This window comes from Vombatus ursinus, unplaced genomic scaffold, assembly GCF_900497805.2.
Source record: "Vombatus ursinus unplaced genomic scaffold, bare-nosed wombat genome assembly UNPS02009770.1, whole genome shotgun sequence".
Lineage (NCBI taxonomy): Eukaryota > Metazoa > Chordata > Mammalia > Diprotodontia > Vombatidae > Vombatus > Vombatus ursinus.
Window position 1 is genome coordinate 13977186 of NW_020949548.1, and position 27249 is coordinate 14004434.

At 45.3% G+C, this 27249-nt stretch overlaps 1 protein-coding gene across 2 annotated transcripts in view; it reads left to right on the forward strand.

The window, feature by feature from the left end:
* Window positions 1-27249, forward strand: part of DENND5A (DENN domain containing 5A) — a 97103-nt gene that overhangs the window by 13162 nt on the left and 56692 nt on the right. Inside the window, exons 1-3 of one of the 2 annotated variants that reach the window (XM_027852697.1) lie at window positions 20320-20339; window positions 23954-24025; window positions 24865-24974. In XM_027852697.1, the coding sequence (XP_027708498.1) occupies window positions 24972-24974 (3 nt within the window). In that variant the 5' untranslated portion in view covers window positions 20320-20339; window positions 23954-24025; window positions 24865-24971. Of the gene's footprint in view, window positions 1-20319; window positions 20340-23953; window positions 24026-24864; window positions 24975-27249 lie in introns of those variants that run through there. The other variant, XM_027852696.1, reaches the window with a different exon arrangement.

The window sequence follows — 27249 nt, forward strand, 5'->3', positions numbered from 1 at the left end:
TTTGGAATGTCGAGTGATGGAGAGTAGCGAGTAATCATCCTGAAAAAGACCTGGCCTCTAGTCTGCCTCTGACACATGGTGACTCTGTCCCTGGCAAGCTTGGCTCACTTTCTCAGTGCCCTAGGCGTTGTTAAAGAAAATGAAACTTCATTGAGCAACATTGCTTTTGAGCAGAGTTTAAATTTCTAAGTATGGGGAATTGGTATGGAGACTTCTTACTCTCTTTCTTTAAAAAAGTTTATGTATATATCACACTTTTTGGTATATGTTTTATATATATAAACACTTTTACTTTTTTATATGACATTTTTGTGTAGAATCTCTTCTCAGAATAATGGTTTTAAATGCACAAAATAAAATACATGAGGAAACCAACCTTATTGAAATAAAAAATGTGATTTTTTTTCCCATCCAAATTCACAGACCCATTGAAATCTATCTGTGCCTTCTAGGTTAAGAATCCCTGCTCTAGAAAGATTCCTGCATTGTTGGACCGTATCATAGCCAAGATCCCTTCTAATTCTGGGATTTTGTGCAGTCAGTCAGTCAGCCAACCAACCAGCTGGCAGGTAGTAATGGAGGGCTTATTGGCAGCCAGTCCTGTGCTGGGCACTATGGGGATTATAAGATAAACCTAAAACTTTGACCTTACTTTTGGGGAGCTGAGGCCTGTCCCCATGAAACAGGCTGAGTCTTATTTTCACAGCATGGTAGATTGTGTGGCACATGAAATATATTCCTGCAGTAGTCGCCCCTGGGTTGTGTTGAGGGCTTTGCGAAGGTCACTGAGTTGTGTTTTGGAGCTGGTAGGCTGCAACTGTTTGGGCTTTATTTTGGGCTTACATCAGGCTCAGTCCAGCTCTGCTTAGTGTTATCTTGTCTCTTCTGCCATGCACCCCAAAATAAAAAACACATTCTCTTTGCCTGGAACCTAGACATCAAAATACTAAGTTCCCAGCAGTGCCAGACTCCATCTTTGCCATCCCCTTTCCTTGTGTGACCTCCTTTTCTGTGGTGTGATGGAGAGGACTCTGGTTTTACTGTCAAACACTTGGCTCCTTGTCCTGGCTCTGATTCTTACTGTCTGTATAAAGGGGAGAGGGAAGGAAACAAACATTTATTGGGCGCCTATTATGTGCCAGGTGTTTTACAAATATTATTTTACTTGATTCTCAAAACAACCCTGGGAGGTTGGTGCTATTATCATCATGCCCAATTTACAGTTGAGGAAACTGAGAGATAGGATACGTGACTTGCCCAGCGTCATACAGAGTGAGGACTTGAGGTTGGATTTGAACTCAGGTCTTCCTGACCCTGGGGCCCAGTGCTATGACTACTGCACCACTTAACTGCCTGTAGTCACTTCCTCTTTTCAGAGCTTCAGTTTCCTCATTTATAAAATTGAGATATCAACCCTTGCACTGAGTTGTTTTAAGTTAAGGGCTTTTGCAGCTTTTCCTTGGCTATAGAATTATAAATTGTTTTTCTAGAAGATGTGACCCTAGGGCAGCTAGGTGGTGCAGTGGATAGAGCACTGGCCTTGAAGTCAGGAGGATCTGAGTTCAAATGTGGCCTCAGACCAAACACTTGATATTTACTAGCTGTGTGACCTTGGGCAAGTCACTTAATCCCAATTGCCAAAAAATTAAAAAAAAAAATTCCCAAGAGTGATAGAAGATGTGACTCTAGGTAAGATCCTTCCCTTCTCTGGTCCTCAGTTTCTCTGAAAATGGAGGTAGGTTTGTTGACCTCTTAAGTCCCTTTCAGAGGTAAACTACGATTCTGTGGTCCTGGTCACATGTCCAGGTCCCAGCTCTTAGGGTCCCATCAGAATGCATGGGTTGGGCTTGGTGAGCTGGAGGTCAGAGATCAGGTTGTGATGCTTGTTACTGGGCTGTGGCCAGCGTGACACCCTGGCAGTGATGAGCAGCATTGGCTAGTGTTCTCAGTTTACTAGACATCCCTTGAGTGCTGTGAACATAGGTGTGTAATAAATGCTTTTTGAATTGAGTAAGCGATGTATTAGAGAAGAGGGTTCCACTCTCTAGAGTAGCTATAGCTGTAGTTCAGTGGCGCTGAAGCCACCTGTATTTTGTGGATACGAGTTGAAACTCTGGCAGTGGTATTTTGATGTAACAGTGTGAAGTTCTTAAAAATCATCAAAGGGAGCAAATTTGAGGCTAGTTGTGGGAACTGCAACTGGTTTGGATTTTCATTTGGAGATGGTTCCGACTGAGCCAGGAGAAGGGAGGGGAGAATTTTGTGCCAGTGGTTGTCATTGGCAAATTACAGTGGCCATGATTTGTCCTGACATGGTGTAAAATGGGACAAAGCATCTAAATCTGGGTCAGTCCTTTTCCTCTTGGCCAGGTGGCATGGCAACCCAAAGCTATTAGCAGTGAATCTTCCAGCTCTCCTCATTGCTCCCTGGTGTAACCCCACTTCCTTAGCACTGGGAGGGTAACAGGAATGTATGGCTCTCCCTTACTCTTTGGGCTGACAAGCTAAGTAAGCCTAGCCAAGAGGTTTCACGTCGTTTGGACTTACTGGGTTGGATGAGGGAAGGGCTGAGTGGTTAAAAACTAGAACTAGATGTTCATCTCTCCAAAAGGCCCTTCCCAGCTCCATCACCTGCTGCAGCATCTAGAACTCTGATTTTCAAGCCTTTCTCTGGCCCTTGTAAAATATATTAGACTAAGCGTGCATTGATTCTATTATGCGTGTCATAAATCTGTAATGACGGTGAGATTAGTGCAGAACCTGATTCAGAGGCCTAGGGGGTTTTGGCTCAAGAGCCCAAGGGTTTGAGTGGCAGCTCCCTGAGGGCACTGCTGCTCCACCTTTCATCTGCATGTTACAGTTTATCTCATTTTATCCTCACAATGACTCTGTAAAGTGGGTGATATTATTATCCCGGTTTTACAGTAGAAGAAATCGTGGCCTAAGAGGTTCAGTAACTTGTCCATGGGCTCACAGTTGAGTGAGCATCTAAGGCAGAATTTGAACTCAGGTTTTCTGGACTCCAAGTCCAGTACCCTCTCCTCTGTGCCACCTCGATGTAGGCAGGGGGTGAAGTCTGATCTTTACCACCTCCTTTTTAAGTGTGATTAGTTTTTTCCCCCCTCTTGTCTTTCTGGGGATAAATACTTGACTTGAATCAGGGATTTGCTCTTTACTCATGCCCCTAATCATCCACAGGCTTGTTGCTGATGAGTTTTTCTTTTGCTGTGGTTCTTTTTGGGGTGACTTGTGTTTTTTCTTAGAGGTCTATTTTCTTTGAAAATGGAAAGAAAACTTATGCTGTGGTTTGCTTCTACCAGACTGAGAGAGTCTTTCTTCCTTCCTTCCTCCCCTTCCTTCCTTCATTCAGTGCAAAGGGCTGCTTGCCTCTGTTGGAGCTGTAGCCTGGAGGCAGGTGGGGCTTCTGACTTATTGTGACTGCCTGAATAAAAGGAAACTCTGCCCTGAAACATGGATCAGGGAAGTGACAAGGAGCCTTTCAGAGTTTTTAAAGACAGGAAGCAAGAAGAGGAAATGATTCAGAGAGACCGGCATTAATTCCAGGATGTGCAACAAAAAAAAAAGAAAAAAAAGAAAAAACCCCCACAAAACAACCACATGCACACCAGCCTAGGTGAAATGACAGACCCCTTTTTGTCAACTGCTTTGCTTTCCAGTAATACCTGGAGGTGTCAATAATCCCAGAGTCTCAGGGTAGGAAGGGACTTGGGGGACATCTAAGCCAATTCTCCCCTCGAGCAGAAATCCCCTCTGCAACCTTCCCGACATTTGTCCACATACAACAAGGCGCTCACTGACTCACGTCTTGTGTTGACTCCTTTGCTTGGGTGATTTAGTTATTTTTTCTTTCCCTTTTGCCTTTTGTATGTAGTTTGGACTGATGGAATATACAGAGGTTCTTCAACATGGGATACAAAAGCATCCTAGTTCATAGAATCGTATTTTAGAGGCAAAGGGGACTGATCCTGCTGTTCATTTTTACGGCTGGGGATACTGCAGCATGAAGAGGAAAAGAGACCAGCCCAGGGCCACACAGCAAATTAGTGTTAGATTTGGGGACATTCCCTCGGTTTTCCTGATCCTTAGCCCAGTGCCTGTCCACTGTTCCCACCCTGTATTAGGAAGTTAGATTATCATTTTATAATAGTGGGAAAGAGTAATTGGACTTAAGAGTCAGGAGGCCTGGGTTCAGGTCTTGGTGCACTATCACTTTTATTAAGTGTGTCACCGCTGACAGATCGTTTCATATCTCAGTTTCTTTGTCATAACACTTGCCCTCCTACTTCATAGGATCAAGTAAGATAAATTGTGTGAAAACTTTTCATAACCATAAAATGCCACAGAAACCAGAATGTTGTTATTACTTCAAGTCTTTCTTTTGTTTAATTGAAACTTAATTTTGTTGATGTCTTTTGTTTTTAGATTGGGTTAGTTTCTGAATATACTTATCTCCCTTTCCCTCCGCATTGAACCATTTCCTTGTGACAAAAAATAAAGAGAAGGAAAAATAAAAACAAGTCAGCCAACCTAATCAGCATATCAGTCCAATTCAATAAACATTTATTAAGCACCCACTTATGTGTTGGGCACTGTGCTAAGCTGGGGATACAGTTAATTTGTACATTTGTAAGATTCTGCCCTTAAGGAGCATGCAGTCTAACTGAGAGACAACATACAAAGAGAGATAGGAAGTGGGGTGGCAGGCAGGGTAGGGCAGGGTTGGGCCGGGAAATTGATTGAACATTGGTCAGTTCAATCTGTTGGTATATGTGATATTCCACACTCGTGGTCTCTCACCTTTCCTGTGACAGAAAGGAAGCTGGCCTTTTAATTTCATTAGGGTCAATATTCCCTACACTGACACACATTGTAGGTAGTCTATGCCTGCTAGACAGTCTTCCAGAGTTGCTGTGGTGAAGAGCAATTTGAGGCCATGCTGTTTTTTTTTAAATAATTAATTTTTAGTTTTCAACATTCACTTCCATAAGATTTTGACTTTTAGAGGCCGTGAGCCTATATGAAATTGACCTAGGTTAGTCTTCATAGGACAGGCGGTGTCCATCACCACTGAATTCTCTCCAGCTTGGCCTTGGCTGGCAGAACCTTTGAAAAGAGAGGGTTGTCTCTATCTGGCAGAGAGGCCTATGTGCATGATTGTTATCATTACTCCTGTTATTATTGTTCTGGAGCCCCACGCCCCAAACCCAAGAGGAAAGAGACTGTTTTAAAGCCAGAGCTGAGAATGCTCATGTCCCATGATGCTCTGATGGTTTTTATAGCTCAGCAGAATCTGATCTCAATCATTACACCTGTGTGAATCTAAGTTTCTGTTGTTGAGTCATGTCTGACTCTTTGTGACCCCATGGACCATACTGTCTACGGAGTTTTCTTGGCGAAGATATGGGAATGGGTTGGCATTCCCTTTTCCAGTGAATTAAGGCAAAAAGAGGTTAAGTGACTTGTCACAGTTGTACGGCTAGTACGCGCCTGAGGCCAGATTTGAACTTGGGTCTTTCTGACTCCTGAGCTCTGTCCACCCACCCACCTAGCTGCCTTAAGACACTAAGTATTCCTTAGTCATCTGTTGTTGGGAGGAAGAGTTTTCTAGTGTAGATGGCAGGTGTCTAGAAACACCCTGTGATGAGGTGACACACTACTTTGATAGAGCCTCCATGTTGTTACCCAGATGTTAATGTCAGCCAGCATTTATTAAATACCTACTGTGTACCAGGCACTATCCTGGGTGTTGGGGATACAACGAATTAAACCACCCATACTTTCAAAGATCTGTTGGGATCTAATGGACATTTGCCTCCTGCTCCTTGCCTGTTCCACATTTATTTTGTCTTAATGGGTTTTTGTCACATGTTTCCTGAATAGAGTCATCAATAAGTTTCACTCCATTCTGTCTGTGATCGGATTCAGGAATGGCTGGGCTTTATGCCAGGAGGCTGCTAGTGTCTGTGACAATTTAGAACAGACAAAGCTTCTTAGATTGTCCAAGGGGGGAAGAATCTTAGAGATGATCAGGTCCAAAACCCTCATTTTCCAAGTGGGGAAGTTGAGAGGATCAGGGAATAATTTAATCTTGGGAGTTTGGAATGGATCCTAGAGGTCAAGTAATCCAGTCCTTAACGGAAGCATGAATCCACTTCACAGGCTCCTTGAGAAGTCATCCATCCTCCACTTGAAGACCTCTGGTGATGGGGAGCTCACTCCATCTTGAAGGAGTTCATTCCATCATGAGACAGCTCTGGTTTTTAGGAATCACTCATTCCACAAGCATTTTTGAAGCAGTTATTATGTGCCAGGGACTCTACTAGGTTCTGGGTTTGCAGAGACAAGAATGAAGTAGCCCCTGCCGTCAAGGAGCTTACATTTCAACATCAGCTTACGTTCTTACATTCTAGTAAATTCTTTCTTATATCAAAATCTGCCTCCTTGTAATTGCCACCAGTCAGTGCTGGTTCTTTTCTTTTATGTCTGATGCATAGTATTTGTTGATGGTTTGGAACTAAGAAGAACATGTCTAACCCCTTTTATCCAGGGTGATTCTTCAGGCATCTTGTAAATAATGCTATTTTGAGATTTTGTACACTAGTATCTAAGTGGATCTGTGAGCTCTCCCTGTGCATATGAGTAGATTACTACCCATCCATATTTATCCTATATATATTTGCCAATAAATCTTCTATAGCTGATTTCTTCAGTGTACTAGGTGCCTCTCTCTGTTTCTTTTAATATTTCTTGGCTATCATCGCAGCTTTCTGTCTGTTATCCATCACTCTCATTTCATGACCCCTCTTTTTCCAGTTATTAATGTTCTTGACATTGTTTTTCATGATGCTTCGCATGCATCAGTTATCATTGATAAAATACTGATGCCCTTATAGGCCACCATCTGTCTTTCCATTGCCCTTTAGGTCAGTTGTGTTTTTGATGCTTCTGAAATCCCGGTGTTGCATGATAGGAGGCACTAATCACATAATTGGGAGAATATTAGCATTAGAATTGGACTTTCTAGCTATGAACATGACCTGGAGAAGTAGCCACCTGGGACACCTCCATCCTGGAGCCTTCCTGTCATTGGTTACTCTCCCCCAGAGGCCCTACATTTTGGGAAGGACCTCACCTATGCTTCACCCCTCTCCTCTTTCTGGGCTTTACTGCCTTCTGTCTGCTGCATTTCTCCTTCTAAGTCTCATGTAGTATTGAGGTTGTCTTTCTCCATTAGAATGTAGGCTCCTTGAGGTCAGGGACTATTTTATTTACTTGTATTTGTACCTCCAGCACTTAACATAGTGCTTGGCACATAGGTGAAGCATTTATTCGTCTCTCTCTCTCTTTCTTTCTTTCTCTTTCTCTCTCTTTCTCTCTTTCTCTCTTTGTCTACCTAGTCTATACATCTAGAAAATGTGGGAATCATGGAAATTCTCAGCTGCATTACAGCTATGGAGGTGAAACTTTGAGACCAAAGGGCAGCAGAGAACTCAGTAGGAAGGTTTTCTTAGGCATCCCATGAAACGATGTAAAGTAAATGATGTAAAATGATGCAAGCATATACTACATATATATGAAATTATTTTACTAGTTTCTGAATGTCACAGGTACCCATAGTCAAAAAAAGTTTTCCTTAGTTGTGAAGAAGGCCATCGTTTGCCCAGGGTGCCATGGTTCCTAAGTGATTTTTGATCCCAGATCTTAAGTTCCTGTCTTAAGATCACTGTCTGGGGCTTTACCCCATGTGACTGTCTTTGCAGCTTGTTAGTACCATCTCATCAAATGGCAGGACCAGAGGGGTGACCTCAGACTATGACATGTAAGAAAGACAAAGCTGCTTCTTTGTACAGTAGCTGAGACCTGTTGGTCTGTGTCAGTGAAGAAATTCCATGGACAGATAGCCAAGTGGATGGCATTTCTATTTGGGTTTCTGTTTTTGTAGTTATGTGGGTCTTTGTACAGTGTGGAGGCCCTGACTTGGGAGTCAGAAGACACATCCCCCTCTGCTACTTAAGTGCCAGGTGACTTCACTGCCCCAAGGCACATTTTCGTGAATCTAAAATGAGGCTAATCTTCCCCATCCCGCCTTTCTCACGAGGTTGGTGAGACTATTCTTGGGGTTGATGGATGGAAAAGCACTTTGTTTGAAGCACTGGGCACATGGCATAGTGTCAAGAGAGTGGAACTTGGAATCAGGAGACTCAGGTTCAAATTTGTGCTCTTTCAGCAACCCTGGGCCCTGAGCAAATCACTTACCTTCTCTGAACCTCAGTTTCTTCATCTGTAAAATGGGAGTAATGACAATCACACTACTTTCAGAGTTATTATAGGTAAAGTGCTCTTTAAATCTTAGAGCGCTTACAGAAATGTGAGGAGTTGAGTTACTGTGTGGTAGTGGTGTTATCGAAATATGAAGTTTAGTAAGACTTTGTTATTAACTACCTTTTACATTCATTAACCACCTTTTACGTTCATTAACTACCATTTTACATTCATTCAGTAAACTTTTATTAGGCACCTGCTATGTGCCAGGCACTGCGCTAAAGCAATATAAATGTTACCTTAGTTGATCCTCAGAACAACTGTGAGAGGTGGGTGCTGTTATTAGCTCCATTTTACAATTAAAGAAACTGAGGCAGACAGGTTAAGTGACATGCCCCAGTTCACACTAGTAAGTATCTGAGGCAAGATTTGAATTCAAATCTTTCTGACTCCAGGCCTGGTGCTCTCTCTGTTGTACCACAGTACCCAAGACAGTTTAAGGAGGAGGAGGACAGCACATTTTTACTGGAGAGATCAGGGAAAGAAGGGATTTCCACAGGCACAGGTGATGAAAGGAAACATTCCAAGCACACTTTGAGACAGGTAGCCAACGCTGATGCCCAGGACCAGGAAGAGAGAAAGGAGATGGGGCCCAGCTGGTAGTGTAGTTTGAATGGGAATGTCGAGTTCGTGAAGGGCAGGAGAGAGGCGAGAACAGGGGTGGGAAAAGGGAGTTTGGAGCTCATTGTGGGGGACCTTAAGTACAGGTGAATGCGCCTGCGCTTTTGTCCGCTTTGCTGTTGTGGGGAGATACATTTTTGGGCAGAGAAGTAAAATGGTCTCCTGTGGATTTGCTGGATCATTTGGAAGATGGAAGATTGGGTCATTGTGACACAGTTGTGACTTTCAGAACAGTTGGAAGTGGGAGGCCTGGGAGCTGGGCTTGTCTATTAGACTTCCTTGCTAATTGATGGGTTTTTTTTCCCTATAACTTCTCTACATCTTATCTTTGGTGTGTAAGTTGGGGAAGGGGTGTGATATTCAGAGGCTGCTGATCCCAAGCCTCATAAGCAGAGGGGGTATGTTTGGAGGGCTTAATGTCCTCCTCTGATAACCATTATGACTTCCAAGTCACCCGGGGGCCTTGATGTCTGTAAGCAGAGTACAAATTCTCTCCATCCCAATTGGGACTGTACTGGAAAGGCTTTGAGTATGGACCCCAGTGACAGTGTACTTGAGGACCAATCTAAGATGGGAGAGTCTCATATCAGGTGGCTGGCCAGAAAAGGGTAATTTTTTTTTCTCTCCCACAGCATCTTTTGAACAGTCTCCTGAAGTGAGGAGGGAGGGGGTGTGATCTTTATTAAAGGTGGAGGAATTTTGTTTTGTTTTGTTTTGTTTTGCTAGGCAATGGGGTTAAGTGACTTGCCCAGGGTCATGCAACTGGTATCAAGTGTCTGGTCTGAGACCGGATTTGAACTCAGGTCCTCCTGACTCCAGGGCTGGTGCTGTATTCACTGCGCCACCTAGCTGCCCCGGATTTTTTTCTAAGGGATTGAAATGAGAGCATTTGGGGTCATCTGGCGTCTTGGACACTCTTTACTTTCTCATATTCCCAGAGACTGGGGGATGAACTGGGATGTCTCTTTTGTGGGATGGCCCTCATGTGCTGACTGGAATGTGAAGCCGTATTTGTCCTGTGTGTGAGTGTGAGTCTGTGTGTGAGCTGAGCTCCCCAGGGCAGGGACTTTGTGTGCTTTTTTAACCTCCTTCAGTGGATGGAAGAAGATGAAGTTTCTACAGATCCCATGGTGGCTGTGTGGTGGAAACATGATTCTGACTGCGTGTATTTTTGGTGGAATGGGAGGAGAAAGCAGACAATTTTATAGTTTGTGGTTTGGTTAGTGAGAGTGTTTCTGTGAATGATAAGTATTTTGATTCTGCCTTGCCCTTTTGAACTCGGTTCTGGAATAGCAGAAGGTGCCCCAGGCTTGGAGTCTTTGGTCCTAGCTGTACTGGGTAGTCTTCGTGACCATAGGCTGATTTCTTTCCCTCTCTGGACCTTGCTTTTCTCCTTGGTAAAAGGCTGGGTTTTGGTGAGGTGATGCGTGAGGGTTTGTTTCAGCTTGAAATGTGCAAACCTGGGACTTGGGCATTTAGTAAAACACTGTGGATGAACAGTTGGAGTCCTTTACTCTCAGGGCTTGGGCTTGGCAGCACCCTTTCTAGTAGCAGGCGGTGTGTGTGTGTGTGTGTGTGTGTGTGTGTGTGTGTGTGTGTGCGCGTGCGCGCGCAGGCACGTTGCGTGCATATATATATGCGTATATTTGGACAAACTACCCCCTTGAGCCCTGTGGATTCTGCCCTACAACTCCTGGCCCATTTGTTTCCTTCTTGTCAGGTCCCTTGTCCATGGTTCATTCCCTCCTCGATTTTCACCAGGTCTTTTTTTGGGAATCTTCTAGTTGGTCTCCCTGTTTTTGGCTCTCCCTTTTCTCACCCATCTTCCACTCAGCAGGACAGATCTTCAGGGTCCCCCCCTGTTCCAGAAGTTTCCTGGTTCCCTTTTGCTTCTGAGATAAAATGCAAACTTCAGTGTCTCGCTTGCATTCTCCATTCCAGCCCAACTCACCTATTGGATCTTCTCTGAGATTCCATGTCCTGCTTGTGTGCATTTGCGTGGGCTGTGCCCCGTACCTGGGGTGCCCTCCCTCTTCATGGCTGCCTCTTGGAATGCCTGACTCTAAGCACAGACCCCCTCCAGTGCAGTGCCCTTCACCGAGCCTTTCCTGATCTTCCCCTCTTCCCCTAGCATTATGTATTTATTGTGTATTTACTTAGTTGGGGACAAGTTTTTTCCCTTTGTAGAACGAAAACTCCCTGAGGGCAGAGACTCCTTTCAGTCTTGTTTTTGTCTCTTCAGAGCCTGTGGCAGGCCCAGCTCTATGCTTAGCCTGCAGTGGGCACTTACTAAATGCTGATTAAATTGAATTAAGTTCAGTCCTGCTTTGTAGGCTGGCACATCCTTTGCTGCTGTGGTGAGAAAAACTGTTATGAGGAGCATCTCTGCTTTGTCAAGAGTGCTGGAGATGGTTTGTTTTCTCTTTTTTTCTAAGGAATTTTAAAGACTGTAATGGAAAGAATGTTGGACTAGGAGCCAGAGAGGACTTGGAGTCAACGCCCCTTGCTCTGCTCTTTATTATGTGGCTGACCTCTGACCTCAACTCTCTGTGCCTCTGTTTCCCCCTTTGTAAAAGGAGATGGTTGGACCAGAAAACCTCAGTGTTCCTTTTTTGCTTTAAATCTGTGATCCCATGGAACCTCTTTACTATATTAAGTTTCCTCAGGAAGTGAGTTTGCCCTGGTTCACTGCCATGCCTTAAAAAAGAAAAATCTCAGCTGACACTGGGGTTTGAAGAAGTAGCGGGGAGGTCCATCTCCTGCTTTCAGGCAGGCCACACAGAGCTCTTGCCAAGTATAGAAATAGAAAGACTGCTAGAAAGCAGTCTTTAAAAGCCTTCAGAGGTGGGATTCCGCTCTGCAGCTGCCTTAGATTCTAACGCTGGGCACTTGGGGGGGGAAGTTTTCTTTAAGTTTAATCCAATTAAAATGGAATTGAATGTTGCAGGCTGCCTTTTCATCTAGCCTAAGGCTCTCTACCTTGGGCTTAGGCCTGTCTCAGGGTATCTTGGGGTAGTGGGAAGGCATTAAAGGGCCTGACATGGTGAAGAGTGGGGAAAGGGATAAAGATCATTCAGATGCAGGCCCCTCATTTTAAAAGTGGAGCCAGTTGAAGCCCAGAGAATTAAAGGGACTTGTCCAAGGTCACACACATAGTATCAGAGCCACCGTTTGAGCTCCAAGGTTTTTTTGTCTTCCAAACTCAGTGTTCTTTCTACCATATTATCTGTCTGTAGCCCAAATGCAGACTATAAAAGCTTAAATCTTCCATAGACCCAAGACTATAATTAAAAAAAAAAAGTAATCTATGATGAATTTAAAACTTTACGCAAAAAATACCTGCCTTTTTTTTTTTTTAGAGAGAGATTTCCAACATATAGAAACTTTATGCTTTGATAATGGCCATAGAGACTTCCCTCTTTTGTGCCCCAAAGAATGTCCTAGCTGGGAGGGACCTCAGAGCCCTCTTTGGGCACCTTGTTTCTGACCAGGAATCTGTTGGTCCTAGAGCATCCCCAACCAATGGTCATCCTGCCTTCACTTACAGACCTTCCACCAGTAAAGGGAGCTAGCTGCTTCCAAAGCAGCCCAGGACACTTCGAGATGGCTCTACTTCTTAGAAGTTTTCCCTTGACTTCAGGCCAGAATTTGCCTCTCTGTAACTTCTACGTCTTGTCAGTCCTGCTTCTCCCCTTGGAGGCCAAGCAGAGGAAGTCCAATCCCATATTTATGAGATGGTCCTTCAAATACCTGAAGATACTATTTTTTTAGGCATGGATAGGTTGTAATTTCCATCAAGTGTCAAGCATTCAAACAGATGAGATCACAAATCCATTTGGGTATGTTAATTGTATAGTATACAGTTATACAATATGACTATACGAATCATATAATCATATATTCCAGTGATTTGGAGGTTGTCCACTCTTTTGTATTATCTATACTATGGCTCCATTCTATTAATGGAAATGGCTCCCATTTTCCACCAGTTACACTCCTTTTGGATTTCTTTGGACTTCTCCATCATGCCTACCTTTTTTTTTTTAATTGACTTTTTTTATGAATTATTTTTATTTTGAACTTAACACCAAATAAAATGAACATTTCTAAATGCCTAGTAGAACAAAAGAAAGAGCTTTGTATGGGAAACTGTGGATATTTTGTACAGTTTGCGTTTCTTTTCAAATATATAATCAGTTCAACACGTCACTTTTCGAGTTGTCCTGCTTGCCCAGGATCCTTGCTGGTCTTTTTTCTGTTCGCTTGAAGACTTTTATCATGTCCCTCTGATCTGTTCTCCAGGCTAGACATCCTCAATACCTTGTATAGCATAACCATGAGACCCTTTCCTGCTCTGTTTGCCCTCCTCGGGGACCCTCTCCTGTTATTAATGAAGTTTTTCATCTGGTAGGTTGGATGAGCGAGAAGTCTCCCCCATGCCCTGCTTGTGTTAAAATTTTGGCCCTTGGAGGTAAAGGGAGGGGAAAAGGGGTTTAGGAAGATAGCGTAGAGTCTCAAGGTTGAAGGGTTATAATAGCTCGCATTTATATAATTATATAATATATAATTAAGGTTTTGCAAGATACCTTTATATCTGTTACCTCATTTGATTCTCACAAAAACCCCATGAAATAGGTGCTATTATTATCCCGTTTTACATATCAAGACACTGAGTCTGAGAGAGGTAAAGTATCTTTTTCAAGGTTACATAAGTAGTGAGTGAGGCAGGATTTGAACTCAGATCTTCTGGACTCCAAATCCAGCTCTCTGTTCACCAAGCCACAGTATATGGCAGTGTGCTTGCATAGTTCAACAACCCGCTTCTTACTTAAGCAAAAGGTAGTGGCTGCTCCGTAGAGACAGAGCTATTTCCCAGGTGTTGTGACTGTCAGCCCAGGGCCCTTTGTGTTAGGCGTAGATGGCTTCCTTTGTGTTTTACCCAGTAGACTTCACAGTGGCTTTTTCAAGCTGTGGAATGTTTGAGTCGTCAGGGGCCATAAAATAGCAGAGCTGGCAGAGACCAGAGAAACCATCTTCCCATTTTACAGATGGGTAAACTGAGTACCAGAGAGGGGAAATGGCCCCCTGAAGCCATTCTGAGTTAATGGTCCACATTGGGAGCTGATCTTTCTTCTCCAGCTATGCCTGATAAATAAACCACAGGCTATCTGACTCTTGACCAGTTGGCCCCAAGGCTGATACTCTGTTTTCTGAGACCCTTGTGATGTCCCCATGAATCCTGTGCAAGCACAGTTTATATTGCAGTAGGCTATGGGGACATAGGAAGCCTTCCTCCTGGGCCCTTAGCAGATGGGAGCCTGGCTAGGACTTTCTCCTTAGCATATTGATGCCTGCCCGCTCATTCTCTCATTCCCTTTGTGAGGATTTTGGAGTTACTGTTCTTGTTGGAAATGCTGTTTTGTTTGTTTGTTTTTAAAGGTGTCAGACTGGGGCCTCCCTGGTGTCCTGAAGAAAGCCTGGTTTAGGCCTGCACTTGACTCTCCCTGATGACCAGACCTCCTGGTCCTCGGCCCCTCTTCATTCTTTCTCTGGGAGCTGGGCTGCTGTGGCAGGCTGCTGAACTCCAGCCCTCCTGGGCCTCCCCCCAGAATTCAGATTCCTGCCCTGGACCTGGGCACCTGGGCTCTGACACGTTGGCTGTCACCTGATTTTGCCTGGAGCTAGGCCCCTCCTTCCCTTACCACCCATCACCAAACCACAGTGCCATGGTTCCTCCCCTTTCCCCCTTCCAGTCAATCCTAGCTTCTACATAAATATAGACGGATTGTGCATTGGCTGCATGTCTGTGTCCTCTGTTCAGAAGTCTTCAGGGGAGGGGCAGCTAGGTGGCACGGTAGATAGAGCACCGGCCCTGGATTCAGGAGGACCTGAGTTCAAATCCGGCCTCAGACACATAACACATACTAGCTGTGTGACCCTGGGCAAGTCACTTAACCCCATTGCCTAACCCCCAAAAAAAAACCAAATCAAAAAAAACAAACGGAAGTCTTTAGGGGCTTCCTCCACTGGGCATTGTGGTGCATCTAGTGCCCCCTCTACTTTCCTTACATTGTCTCATATTCCTTTCCATGACTACGCCTACTGAATTAAACAGTTCCCTGCCAATTAAACAGTTCCCTGCCTCTAGAACACACCTGGGACTGACTTTGCTATCCCCTTGATGTTATTCCCACTGGCCCCTCTTCCTGAAATACTCTCTCTCCCGCTTTTCCCCTGTTAGATCTGTCCCTATCCTTTAAAGCCCAGTTCCATTTCCATCTCCTACAGGAAGCCTTCCTGGATTCCTTCATTCTCACCACCTTTCCCCTTGACCTCCTTTTGGACTTAGCTCTGGGCCTCCCCAATGTACTTGCCTTAGGAGTGGTGTGCGTTGTAGTTACCCATACTGGGGTTTTTCCTTCCACTGGACTGTAGGTTCTATGGAGTTAGGCACTGAGGCTTACCTAAACTGTCCCTCCTTCCTGTCCTAGCACAGTGCTTTGTACATTGTAGGTAGCTAATAAATACTTATGGCTCTTGGGGTCTTTGTTTTCCCAATAGAGGCTGAAGGCTTACTGGTAGAACTCCAGCCATGGGTGGGGGCTGTTTCTCTCACATCCTTGAGCAAGAGAAGGGGCATAGGAAGGACTGTGTTGGTTCCTTCTCCTGGGCCAGCTAGGTGGCTCAGTGGATAAAGCGCTGGGTCTAAAGTCAGAAAGACCTGAGTTCGATTGTGGCCTCAGACACTTAACTAGCTGTGTGACTCTGGGCATGTCACTTCACCTCTGTTTGTCTCAACTTTCTCATCTATAAAATGGGCATAATAATAGTACCTACCTCCCAGGGTTGTTATGAAGATCAAATGAGATAATAGTTGTAAAACACTGTGTGTCTGGCACATAGTAAGCACTATATAAATGTTAGCTATCATTATTACTATTATTACTACTGCTGGGTCCCCATAATAAGTGGATGCTCCCTGCCTAGACCATGCTTTGCTGTGGGTCACTGGTTGGGCTTTGGTCATCTCCAGTGATTTCCCACAAGGCTGTATAAAGAATGGAGGCACCTGCGGGGCTCATGCCTTACAGGGGGAACCACCTTTGTTCTCATCCTGCCCTGATCTCCAGGGCTTCCAGAGTGGAGGGGAGGCAGGGAAGGAGAGGAGGCTGCACTTGTCCCTTTGGACCACATCCACTGCAGCCACAGCTGCTCCAAGGGTTGCTGCAGCTTGTCTGGGAAGAAAAAAAAATGCCATTTTCAATGTCTCTGTGAGTCCCCAGTTTTGAGAGCCTGAGGCTTAGCAACCCTGGGACCCACGAGTAGGTCACCTCTTAGGGCCTCTCCTTGGACAACAGCTGCAGCCTCTTAAGCTCCAGTGTAAAATGAGGAGGGTTGGTCATGATGGTCTTTAAGGTCCTAGTGGAAATATCAAATTCTCTTTGGTAGAATGGAAGCCCCTTGAGGGCAGAGACTTGTTTCTTTTTTGTGCGTGTGCACCCCTTCGTACTTCACACGGTGCCTGGCATGTACTGGACACTTAATTCATGCTTATTGAGATAAACTGAGTCCCTTTCAGCTCTAACAGTCTGATCTGACTTGATGAGGCTTCCAGATTACCTTGAGCTTTGTTAGGTTGGGGTCCTGAGCCCTGCTCCCTCAGGCATGCGTGATCTCTGAGGCTTGTCTTTGGACATGCTGACAGCCTGCGATGTGGGGAAACTGGCCGACTGGTTAAATCTTAATAAGTGTACTCGCCTCTGGGGAGACAATCAGCCCGTGTGGCCTGAGGCCAGAGGAGAGATGTGGAGCCCCAGCCATCGTTTGAGGGCTGTTGTTATCTGAGGGGACCCTTTGTGACCAGGGGCCTGGGAGCTTCTGGCTGGGGCTGGAGCTCTGCAGGCAGCTGCTTGTCCATTTGCCCATAGGTGCTTATCGTGTGTGCCAGGGATGGAGTGAGGGCAGGGAATCAGCCCCTGCCATCTGGGAGCGTCCATGATGTTGGATGTGACCATTCCCAGTTTAACTCCAGAGATACTGAGTTAGGAGTCATTGTGCACGAGGGCCTGAGCTGGACCCTGGGGAGGCAAAGGTGAAACAAACAGGTGTCTGGCTACTGGTAGCCATCCTTATCAGCCTGTGGGCTGCTTCACATTCTACGGTGGGGGTTCTTAACCCTTTCTGAGCAGTGTCTGCTGAAGCCTATGGAGGCACCCCTTCTCAGAATCCTGTTTTTAAATGCATAAAACAAAATATATAGGATGGGAAAGGGAACCAATTATATTGAAATACAGGTATCGAAAGATGACAAAATCAAGTTCATGGACTGCAGGTTAAGAATCTCTCTTCCTGAATTGGGGAGGTGTCCCAGAGAAGCTCAGAGATCACTAGATTGGTGGTCCCAAGTCTCAGTTCGGCCGCTTATTAGCTAGGTAACCCTGGCCAAATCCCTTCCCCTCTCTAACCTCAGTTTCTTGATCTGTAAAATAGGGGCAACAATGCAAACCCCAGTTTAACTCACAGGGTGTTTTTGAGGAAAGAACTTTGTAAAACCCTAAAATCCAGAAACCTGAACTGTTATGACCAGATCTGATAACAGGCATAAAAATGTTTTGATAAATACAGAGCACTGTATGCATCATAGTAAGAGCTTTATTTCAGGTAGATGGAGTTTCAAATGTGGCCATCACAACAGCTCTGTAAGAGATGTGGTTCACTTATTGTTAACCCCATTTTACAGATGAGGAAAGTGAAGATCACAGAGGTTGGTCGAAGTGACTTCGTTCCTCCCTCGAGGGGGTATCTTTGTCAGGACTTGAACCCTAATCTTTGGGAATTCAAATCCAGCTCTTTTCCTACTAATACCGTGGTGGCTCCCCTCATAAGCAGCAGTGGCACCTCTTCACAATGTGTAGTATTTTAAGGTCCTCAGAACAAGAATTTATTATTCCTAATTTTAATGTTTATAAACTATGACACCATTTTCATATTTTTGCAGTATTGACTAGATTTTCCATAGCCTTCTAAATAAAGCTTAAGGAACAGGGAACAGTGTGAAGGGGTTTGTGGATTATTTAAAGGAATCTCAGAGGTCTCCTAGTCTTTTGGGAGAGGAGAGCTCATTTCAATTCAACGGGCATTTGTTGAGTATTGGGTGTTGAGCACTGTGCTAGTCACAAGGGCTACAAAGACGGAAATGAGGGAGTCCCTTCCCTCATAGAAATTAGCTTTTGCAGGAAAATTGACTTTTCATTTCTTCAAAGCCTTGACAAATACCCTTCCCCACCCTTACCCTGGGTGGAGGTGGGGGAGTGGCACTGACCTGAGTCAATGGCTGAGCCAGGGGAGACCATGGGCCACTGCTTCTGTCTGCCCTGCTGTCTCAGAAGTATATTTATGGGCACTGTCGCCATGGAGACCTACAGATAAAGCTTCATCATCCACTGGGGTCCCTTGCTCTGGTCAATCACTGTGACTTTGGTTTTATAGTGGATGGAATGACAGACCTGACTTGGAGGCCAGATCCAGACCTGGCCCATCTTGTACTGTAGCTGGTGTTACGTTATGAATGCCTTTTCCACCCCTCTCTGCCCCTTGTTTTTCCCCCTGAGAGGGATTCCAGTAACAGAAGTAGAGTGTGATTCCCACAAAGAAGAACACAGTTATGTAAATCCCACTGGAGGGGATGAGTCAGGACACCCCCACAGTTATTCTGTCCTTGAGTTGAATTTAGAGTAGGCACCTGTGAGTTTGAGGAGAGAGCTTTCAGTTAAGCCCTAGGGATCCAGGGGCTTCCCTGAGAAGGGTTTACTGGGGCCATAAACTACTGTCTTTGCTTTAGGATTGATTAACCTTCTAAATCAGGAGCAAAGATGTAGACGTTGTTTTAGTGTTCACAGTTCCATTGCTATATTTTAATGTGTAAACCTGGATTATAGCAACTCTAGAATTAGGAACAGAAATATCTATTTCCCTTACAGAATGTTAGAGCTGAAATGTCATGCAGTCCAATACATATCAGACAGGATCTCCTTCTACAATATGACAAACATCCATTCAGCCCCCATGTGAAGACCTTTAGTGATGGAGAATTCATGGAGTTGTAACTAGGGCAGGGCCATCAGAGCTCTTCCTCAGGGTTACTGAATTTAGAGGGTGCTGATAATAGTTATAATCCTTTTCCAGGGCAGAAACAGAGCTTAATGTCAATTTAATAAAACTAATTAGTTACAATAGGAAGCTACAGGTAATGGACTTCTTTGTTCTACCCAGGTCTCCTTGCTCATTAACCTCCTTGAGCCTCCTAGCAGTGGCCTTGTACCAGTCTCTTGGAATCTTTGTTCTTTGTGCCATTTAACCCAGGTGATAACTTGCTAGCCTACTTATGACCCAGGGAGCCCACTATCTCTTGAAATCACCCATTCTATTTTTGGGCAGCCCTAATTGTTATGAAAATTTTTCCATTCATTGAGTTGAAATCTGCTAACCTTGTAGTACAGGGGTGGGGAACCTGTTGCCTCCAGGTCCTCAAGTGCAGCCTTTTGACTGAATCCAACCTTCTGTGTGTGAAGTTTGGATTTAGTAAAAGGGCTGCACTTGAGGACCCAGAGGGCCACATGTGGCCTTGAAGCTGCAGGTTCCCCAACCCCCCCCCCCTTCTCTAGGCCCAGAGCAGGACCAGGCTGGTTTCTTTTCAACCTGATAGGCCTTCATAAAAAAATACTTAGCCATGGGTCACATTACCTCCCAAGTCTTTTCTTCTCTAGGATAAACAAGCAGTTTCTCTCACAGATCCTTGTATGGCCTGGTCTCCAGTCTCCTCACCATCCTTGTCATTTTCTTCCAGACACACTCCAGTTTGCCAATTAGAATAAAAATGCCTCTGTCCTGTATCAGCCTGCACCTGTGTACCTCATAAAACTTTAACATCATCTCCTGAATGAAAGTGATTATGTTTCTTCTTGTTGACTTTGTCTGATGGTTTATAAGAAATTTCTGTACGTTCTGAGGGTGTTTTAGCATCCATCCTTATACAGTGGTGGAGTGTGTGGGATGTCATTGTGTGTCATGCTGTCTCTGCAGGTCTCCTCTGAGGCCTTCCAGAGCTTGGCTGGTTTAGACTTCTTTCTCTTAGTTCGTTTCTGTTTCCAGATGGCAACCAGGCAGTAAATGTTAAAAACTGTGGCCGTGTGTCATAGCCTGCTGGATGATGGGAGACGCAGTGCACCTTCGAGATTCTGTTTCTGCCAGAACCAGTGTGTCTGGGTGCTCAGGTTCAGCCATTCATACTGTCAGAGCTGAGAGGGGCCTCAGGACATAAAACGTACCTATCAGAGCTGTAAGGATCGTAGAACACAGCACAGACAGTGTCAGAGGTGAGAGGGGCCTCAGGACATAGAATGTACCACTCCAGAGCTGGGAGGGGCTTTACGTTGTGGAACGTGCACTGTCAGAGCTCGAAGGGCCTTAGAAGATGAGATGTTGGGTTGGGAGGAATCTTAGGAATACAGAAAAAAGATCATCAGAGACAGAAGGAATCTTGGAGTTTAGGATTGACAGGGCTTAGAGGGACTTTTGAGACCATGTTGCCCAGGCTCTTGATTTTTCTAGGGGGGGAGAAGCTGAGGCCAAGAGAAGGCAACTGTTTTGCCCAAGGCCATAGTTAATTGGTGACAAGCATGGGTCCCAAGGTTGGTGGGGAGTGGAGTAGTGCCGCGAGGACCCAGCGTGGAGCTGGGAGACGAGCTCAGATGTACTGTTGTTCCTATTCCTACCTGCTCGACCTTGGCCAAATCGCTTCCTTCTTCTGGGCCTCAGTTTCCTTCTTTGTAAAATGGAAGGTAGTGGTGACATGGTCTCTAAATTATAGTGCTCTTTCTTCTACGACAGTCTGCTTTCCATCAGTGGAGAACTGGCTAGCTGGGGATGACTGTTTATGTGCCCAGGAGCACATGACACAGTCTCCTTTGGCATGAAGGACGGAGCTGTCACCTCTGTCCCTAGTAGTAATCTCTGTACAGTGTGGCCCAGAGGGGCTGTGGTCTTGGTCAGGGAGCACCCACATTACTAACATAATAATAGTGATTATTAAAGTGCTACATACATGTAGCACTTCAAGGTTTTACATAGGTTATCTCATTTAATTCTCACAGCATTCCTGTGAAGTAGATGCTATTTGTCCCCATTTTACAGATGAGGAAACTGAAGCTGAGAAAGATTAATCAGCTTGTCCAGGGTCACAGCTAGTAAGTGTCTGAGGCCAAATTTTAATTCTGGTCTTCCAGATCTAGCTCTAATGCTCTCTCCACTTCACCGCTCAGCTCAGTAAGTAGCTAGGTGACCCCAGGTACATGGACTTCAGTCTTAGGTCAAAACCCCTCTTAGAGTTACTGGAACCATAATTTGGTTGGTGTTCCTCAGACTTGGCCTTTGAAATACCCGCCTTAGCTTTCCTCCTGTCTCTAGGCATTGTTCTGATTTCTTCATGTGCCTTGAACTGAACTGCCCATTTGATTCATATACTCTGGGTTTTCCCCAGTTTCCACATCTCTTTTTCCCTGCTTCTGCCTTTAGTGCTTCTCTAGTGGCCTGTTGATCTCATCCACTCCATTCTGGGTCTGCTTACTCAAGTGGAGAAACCTGGTCCTCTCCCTGTCTCTAGCTCTTCTTTGCCATATGGGTATAGTTGTATTGAGTAGAGGCTGGGAGGTGAGAGGAAAGGAGAGAAGTGGGGATTGGCTCACTCCTCCCTCTTCATGGTTTTTGGACCGCTGGAGTGATTGGTTAGAGAGTGGGGAAACCAGGGTCTCCTCAATCCACAGGATGGCTGCCTGTGTTAAGTGTTGAAATAAAAATTGTTCTTCTCTCACTATGCCCAAAGATGGTAGCTCCTAGGACCCATGCTTAGGAGATAAAGTATTTGCATTTCGGGGGGGGACCAGACCTGTAATTTCAGTGGTTAGGGAACTTCCTCTTTCTGTCAGTGCAGATCAGCACCTGCTCAGCGGTTCACTGACTTAGAGTTGCATTTCTTAATGTCTTTTTAAAAAATTGAACTAGGTTTTGAAAAAAACAAAATTATTACCAAGATCCCCTTGCCCCAAATCCTATTACTTGTTTGGGAATATGAAGGTATTGTTCTCTTCCTTAATTTCACCCTTCAATCTCTCTCTGTCTCTGTCTCTGTCTGTCTCTCTCTCTCTGTCTGTCTGTCTGTCTCTCTCTCTCTCACACACTCATGCATATGCATGCATGAACACACATGCACATACACTGCCCTCCCTCAAAACCAAAGCAATTTAAAATAAGTGTTTTGATAACTAGTCCATGCAGCTGTCCCCCTGGACTTTCTCCTGAATACCCCAGACGCAGATCCCCCTGCAGGCCAAGCAGCCAGGGCCCCCCGGGGTGGGCCTGCTGCAGATGCTCCTGAAAGCGCAGGGCTGTGCTCCTCAGGCCCCACGTGACCCCCGACTGATTCCACTCTTGGTTTTGCTGTAATTTGGCACCATTGTTGCCACAGTTGTCGGCAGCTGTGTGCTCATTTTGCCTGAACTGTGCAGTGAAGATTACTAAGTTTATTTTGAGGCATGAAATTTCCTGAAGTGGGAGTTTTCAGAAAAATTCAAGCAGAAGGAAAAAAAAAAGCAGTTGGAGTTATGGAAGTGGGTCTGGGGGGTCATAGTGAGTGATGGAAGCCTTTGGTTCTGTCATGTTAGAAGTCAGAGAAGGATGGAGATGTTTATTTTCCATCTTCATAGAGGGCAGAATAAGGGAAAATAGAGGGAAATGCTTGGGTTCAGTAAAAGCAAGATCTTCCCCACTACAAGTATTGTTGGTATCTGGACTAAGTGTCCACTGGCTTTTGTGAACTCACTTTCCCCGTGGGGATGTCTGCAGCATAGTGGTATTTCTGGGATTGCTCAGGTCTGGCTTTCCTTCTGGGTAATGGTCATATCTTTGTTGCAGAGGGTCTCTGCCCTTGTCCAGGTTCCTTCAGTGGCGAGATGTCTTACTTCAGAACCTCAGGGATCCATGATTTCAACAGTGTAGATAGATGTTCCCTCTGAGTCTTAGTGGATGGTTTTGGGAGTTGCAAAAAAAAAAAAAGTGTGGCAGAAAAAAAAAAAATCTCCTTCCCTGTGGGGCTCCAGCTTCTGTCAGTGTGCATTTAGCTAGCCAAGCTGGTTTTCCAAACCACCAACACAGAGCTTGGTGTTTCTCCTTGGGCCTGTCCTCAGCCTTCTTAGCTTGGGAGGATGCGATAAAACTTTGACTCTTCTGGTGTTGCCTTGAGAGCCCAGGGCCACATGCAGGTAGAGTGAAGTATCAGAGGGAGGGTGTTAGCCTAGGATACCTTCCATCTATCTGCTCTCTGTGGCAGTAGGATTCTCCCCATCCTTCCGTCAGGCAAGCGGGCTCGTAAAGGCCTGTTAGGAGCAGCTTCACATCAGGCCAAGGCCCTGCTCTGAGGCCTGAGACTTCCTTTGCCTGGTTCCTGGCCTCCTAGTCTCGGTTCATGTTTCCCTCTTCTCCCTGGGCATCTGTTGATTTCCCTGGCCGGCTGTGCTCTTACATGCCCCTTGAGTCCTCCTCACTTCTCTCCCTGTGGATGGTATGTGTGATCGGATGGGGAGGCTAGGCTCTCTTCCTAAGAGACCCACGCCGTCTAAATGCCCCTGTGTTGTTGTGACCACAGACCCTATCTGTTGATGGTTGACACATGTCGACACAGATGCATTCTGCAAACCATTGCAGTGCTTTGAGAGGTAACTTGGCCAAGTGATTAGAGGGCTGGCCCTGGAGTCAGGAAGACCGGGGTTCAAGTCTTGCCTCAGTGACACTTACTGGCTGTATGACCTTGGGCAAGGGGGCATCCTTCCTGTGGGTCTCAGGATGGGGAGGGAGAGCCTGTGAGGCCCAGGTACAGCGTGCACCCCTTCATCCCTGCATTCTCTTGTAACGTTCTGTTGTTTCATTTGTCACATAGCTTTATGCCAGTACATACGGGCTTCTAAAGCCAGGGATGGCACCAGCCCTTTCATTGCCAGTACAGCAGAAGGTAAAAACCAACTCAGCCCAGAATGACCAGAGCTTTCTGGTGGTTCTTCTAGGTGGCCCTCTGTGATGTCTTGTGCCCTTTGACCTTCTAACTTTCCAGCTCCTCTGGGAATCATTAGTCAGCCTCTCTCTAGGTGGCGGGTGCTTTAATGCTTTTTCCTCTGTTTCTATATTTACATACTAATTTTTAAGTTTTAAAAGCCTCTAATCCAAGTAGGGAGGGGTAGACAAAAGAGAGAAATTCATGGGATTTCACGTTCTTGAATTGACAAGATGCCTCATTTGATTTGCTTATGAAAAAAAAAAAAAAAAAGACAGCATACCAAAAACCTGTTTTTCCGTAACTTGTATCTTTTTTGTCTCTTTGTGCTTTTCGGAGATGTTAGAAATGCAGATTGCATTTAGAATGCAGAACAATTTATTGTTTTGCCGTGTCACCAGTAGAATACCAAACAAACCTGAACCAGCTTCAAGCAACTTGTGTTTGTTGGGGGTTGGGTTTCCTTCATTCTCATAACTATTCTCTGTCATTTCCACCCCCTCCACACCAAAAAAAAAAGAAAAAAAATTAATTACTAGGTTTGTGTTAATCATCTCACTGTAAAGAAAAGCACAGACAGATAGTGGTGTCCTGCATAACCGGTGCTAAAACATTTCCGTTTCCTTGCTGCCCTAATCACCTTGCTGCTCTCCTGTTCTTGGCTCCGTGTCAGCCCACTAACCCTCCTGCCTACCTTCCTGTGCTTGGCTGGGCGTCACACATCTGGCCACTCGTGGCCCTGAATGAATTCCTCAAAGCATTTTCACCATTCTTTTTTTTTTTTTTTCCTTTTCCCCCAGGAGAAAATTTTGAGCAGACACCCCTGAGACGCACATTCAAATCTAAGGTTCTTGCCCGATACCCTGAGAATGTAGAGTGGAATCCTTTTGACCAAGATGCGGTGGGAATGGTGAGTACCAAGCATGGAGAGCTGTGGAGGTTCTGCTCGGAGGCTGAGCGATGAGAAATAGGGAAAGCTGATCTTGTTTTAGTAATTGGAGGAGAGACCCACGCCATCTAAATGCCCCTGTGTTGTTTTGACCACAGACCCTATCTGTTGATGGTTGACACATGTTGACACAGATGTATTCTGCAAACCATTGCAGTGCTTTGAGAGGTAGCTTGGCCAAGTGATTAGAGGGCTGGCCCTGGAGTCAGGAAGACCGGGGTTCAAGTCTTGCCTCAGTGACATTTACTGGCTGGGTGACCTTGGGCAAGTCTTATTCCCTCTCATGACCACAAGCAACAGAATACTTGTCACTATGCATCAGTGGAGCTGCAATCATAGATCCAGACCAAAACCAGAATACAGTATCAAATAACAACTTAGATTTGCTTGTGGATCACAGTGACATCCAGTACGTGCCTACTGTGTGTTAGGCATACCTGTGTTAGGTCCTGGGGGAGATACAGATGGATCTCACAGACTAGTGGAGGGTGGGGGGGAACAGAACAGGGCCCAGATACTGAAGTGAGAAATGAAGTCTGGCATGGATTCCTAGGACTATAAGAGGCAACTCCCTGCCTAATGGACAAATCCATTCTATAATATCCCCTACAAGTGGGGGTCACTTAGCTTCTTCATGAATACTTGTACTGATGGGTAACTCATTACTTTATGATTCAAACTCATTACTCATTCTCTTGTTGTACCACTCCCATAGTACCATAGTGCAGTGGGAGAAGCACTGGATTTGGGGTCAGGCCCCAGGTTAGAATCCTGGCTCTGCCACTTGGTCAGGCTACCTCTGTCGTGTGACTTTGGGAACGTCATTTCCCCTCTCTGGGCCTCAGTTTCTTCATCTGTAAAAGGTAAGGAGGTTGGACTGGATGACCTCCAAAGTCCTTTCTAAGTCTATGAGCCTATGAAAGTTCCTCCCTCTACTGAGCTGAAATCAGCCTTTTATTTACACCAGGGTTTTTTGTTTTGTTTTGTTTTTGTTTTTGTTTTTTGCTTTTTGTGTCCTGGATCCATTGGGCAGTCTGGTGAAGCCTGTTGACCCTCCTCAGATTCATGTTTTTAAATGTATAAAACAAAATACCAAAGATTACAAAAGAAACCAAAGGTACTGAAATTCACTTACTAAAAAAAAAAAACATAAGGGTCATAGACCTGCAGTTCAAAACCCACGCTGTATCCCTGCTTCTCTCAGCGCTGTCCTCTGGGCTAACCAGAAATCATCCAGTCCTCCTCCAAATGATGGCTCTTCTGATATTTGGAAGTGGGATCATGACCCTTCTTAAGTCTAGATCAGGTGAAGCTAAGATCACGTGGGGACTCTTCTCCCCTTCTCCTTATCTGGTGTATCACGGAGCAGCTGAAATGGAGACCTTAGCCTTATCAACACTCTGGATGACTTTTCAAGGCTGATACGTAATACCACCATCAAATGTTTGAATCAGCACAAGAGCCAATGTGGCCTAATTGATGGAGAGCTCTGAAACATTCTGGTCGAGTGACCCTGGGCAAGTCTCTCACCCTCCGAGTTCTTTGGGGTTGCTGTCTGAGAGTTTAAACTGCAGACCCTCTTCAGCTGTATTATGACTCTGGTTCATCAGATAGCCCTCTGAGGTAGGTAGTGCAAGAGAGTATGACCTCTGTTGCACAGTTGAGGAAACTGAGGCTCGGAGATGTATGTTCATTAACGACCTACCCCGGATGATACAGCTGATTGGCAGGTGATCCGGGATCCAGCCTGACTGTCCAGAACTCCTGGGCAGGGCTCTTTCAGATGCCAAGGTCGTATCTGGCCAGGACGCACAGAGGCTTCGGAGGGCCAAATTCTAGGCCACTGGGGACAAAGGGGACAGAGTGTAATCCAGGGCATTACGTTTTCTAGAACAGCCTGTGCTGTGCCTTGAGAAGGCTCATAATTGTCATCTTGCGGGGTTGAAAAGGGGAGGAGTCAGCCATCAACTCTGGATGCTCATTAGTTACCCAAGGTCCCTTTCTTAGAGAGGAGAGAGAAATGTTTTCCTTCTCTCCAGACTGTTGTCTTTTTGCTTAATACAGAATTAACTCAGGAACAGACAGCAGGATGGCCCAAGCCCCTCTCTGGTTTGGCTATCACTTCTTTTTGTCTCTCGCCCTTGTTTCTACGTCTGTCTGACTGCTCCCTTCCAAAGGCTGTGTGAGAATGTCATCTTGTCCCCTCATGTGATCTGTTTGCAGCGTTTTGTAGCTT